Source organism: Echinococcus granulosus (assembly GCF_000524195.1).
Source record: "Echinococcus granulosus chromosome Unknown EG_S00330, whole genome shotgun sequence".
NCBI classification, from domain to species: Eukaryota; Metazoa; Platyhelminthes; class Cestoda; order Cyclophyllidea; family Taeniidae; genus Echinococcus; species Echinococcus granulosus.
Window position 1 is genome coordinate 5,769 of NW_020170710.1, and position 1,248 is coordinate 7,016.

Consider the following 1,248-nt stretch of genomic DNA (forward strand, 5'->3'; position numbering starts at 1 on the left):
AGAGTTGGCACTGATCTTTTGTTTTATGAGTGGTTCTATCTAAATAAAAATTGCTCTGAACAAGTTTTCTCATTTTTCGACTAAACTTGGGCCTGAGTTACCGTTGAAGGCTCCATGCAGGAATTCGGAGGGTGAAGAATAGCAGCATAAGTGATGGGAGCATTGCTTTGTGATACGTCTGTAGAGGTTTAGTTAAATATACTAGGCATGAAACACCTCACAGCGAACTAATCATGCTGGTTTGGGCAACATTCTGTCTATTTCTTCTCCCCCTACCTCCCTTTGAGGGGAAATCGTTCTTCTCACTCAACTATCACAAGTAAGTAGGTGGGCTGGAATCGACCGTGGCACAGCAACGACTCCAAAGCGCCTAACTTGACTCACAGAAGGTAGGTACATTATCGGTGAATCAAATCGGTGGTTTACGTAGGATGTTAACATATCTGGCTCCTTGCAGAGGGTAATTGCTGTATCCGGTCAATGTATGCCTATGCTTCTGAGGCGAGAGAGAAAAGCTGCCAAAACCGATTACCCAGATGTCCGATTCGTACCTATTACCATTCACCTTATTAGAGAAGAAGACTATTATGGTTCTCATGACCCAGCCAACAGTTTCATTTTAGCTCATTTTCCTTCCCCACCAACAGACAAGAAACAAAGGCTCGGGTGGAGAAATTCTGATTTGCAAATGCACAAAGATATCACACATACTGGTTCGCTTACAAACTAAGGGAAAAAAGACATTCGACTAGGCCTCTTTACCGGAGAGCACGGCGTTTTGAAAACCACTCCCTCCCGCTTTGATGTTGACAGCTCAGTTTGGCTTCCGTCTCTCCTTTCTTTTTTTTCGCATCCCCCTCTCGGTCCCCGTCACGTTTGCTATCATCACGGTGAAGTGAATGACTATCGTCGCCTCAGAATCGTCTGAAGAATAGAACAACAAGTTAATTAAAAGGTTCCAACAACAAGACCAAGTTATACAGTCAATGCATATCACAACGGTTTTAATTATTTTTGCGTCGCTGAAATGCATTGCATGGAACTCTGACAACTATATCTCAACGGTGGTTAAGAAATGGAAGAGGTATTTGCACAACTTCGGTTCAGTCCATGAAAAACCTATACATACACACCTCAGTGTCCAACTAGAGGAAAAATACGATTTATCACGTGAGGCACCACCAAAAGTTGCATTGATTTTTGACAATTTTTAGGCTTCATTTGGCTTCATAAAAAACAAAAGATATT

The 1,248-nt window shown here is 42.2% G+C and overlaps 1 protein-coding gene across 1 annotated transcript; it reads left to right on the forward strand. All coding sequences in view use genetic code 11, as the record gives it.

Moving 5' to 3' along the window:
* Positions 1-490: 490 nt before the first annotated feature.
* EGR_11013 (hypothetical protein) lies at positions 491-730 on the forward strand (the record flags this gene model as incomplete). The annotated part of the gene is made up of 1 exon (XM_024500262.1): positions 491-730. One exon carries the CDS (start codon positions 491-493, stop codon positions 728-730), a length of 240 nt encoding a protein of 79 aa, XP_024345322.1.
* Between the last annotated feature and the right edge of the window lie 518 nt (positions 731-1,248).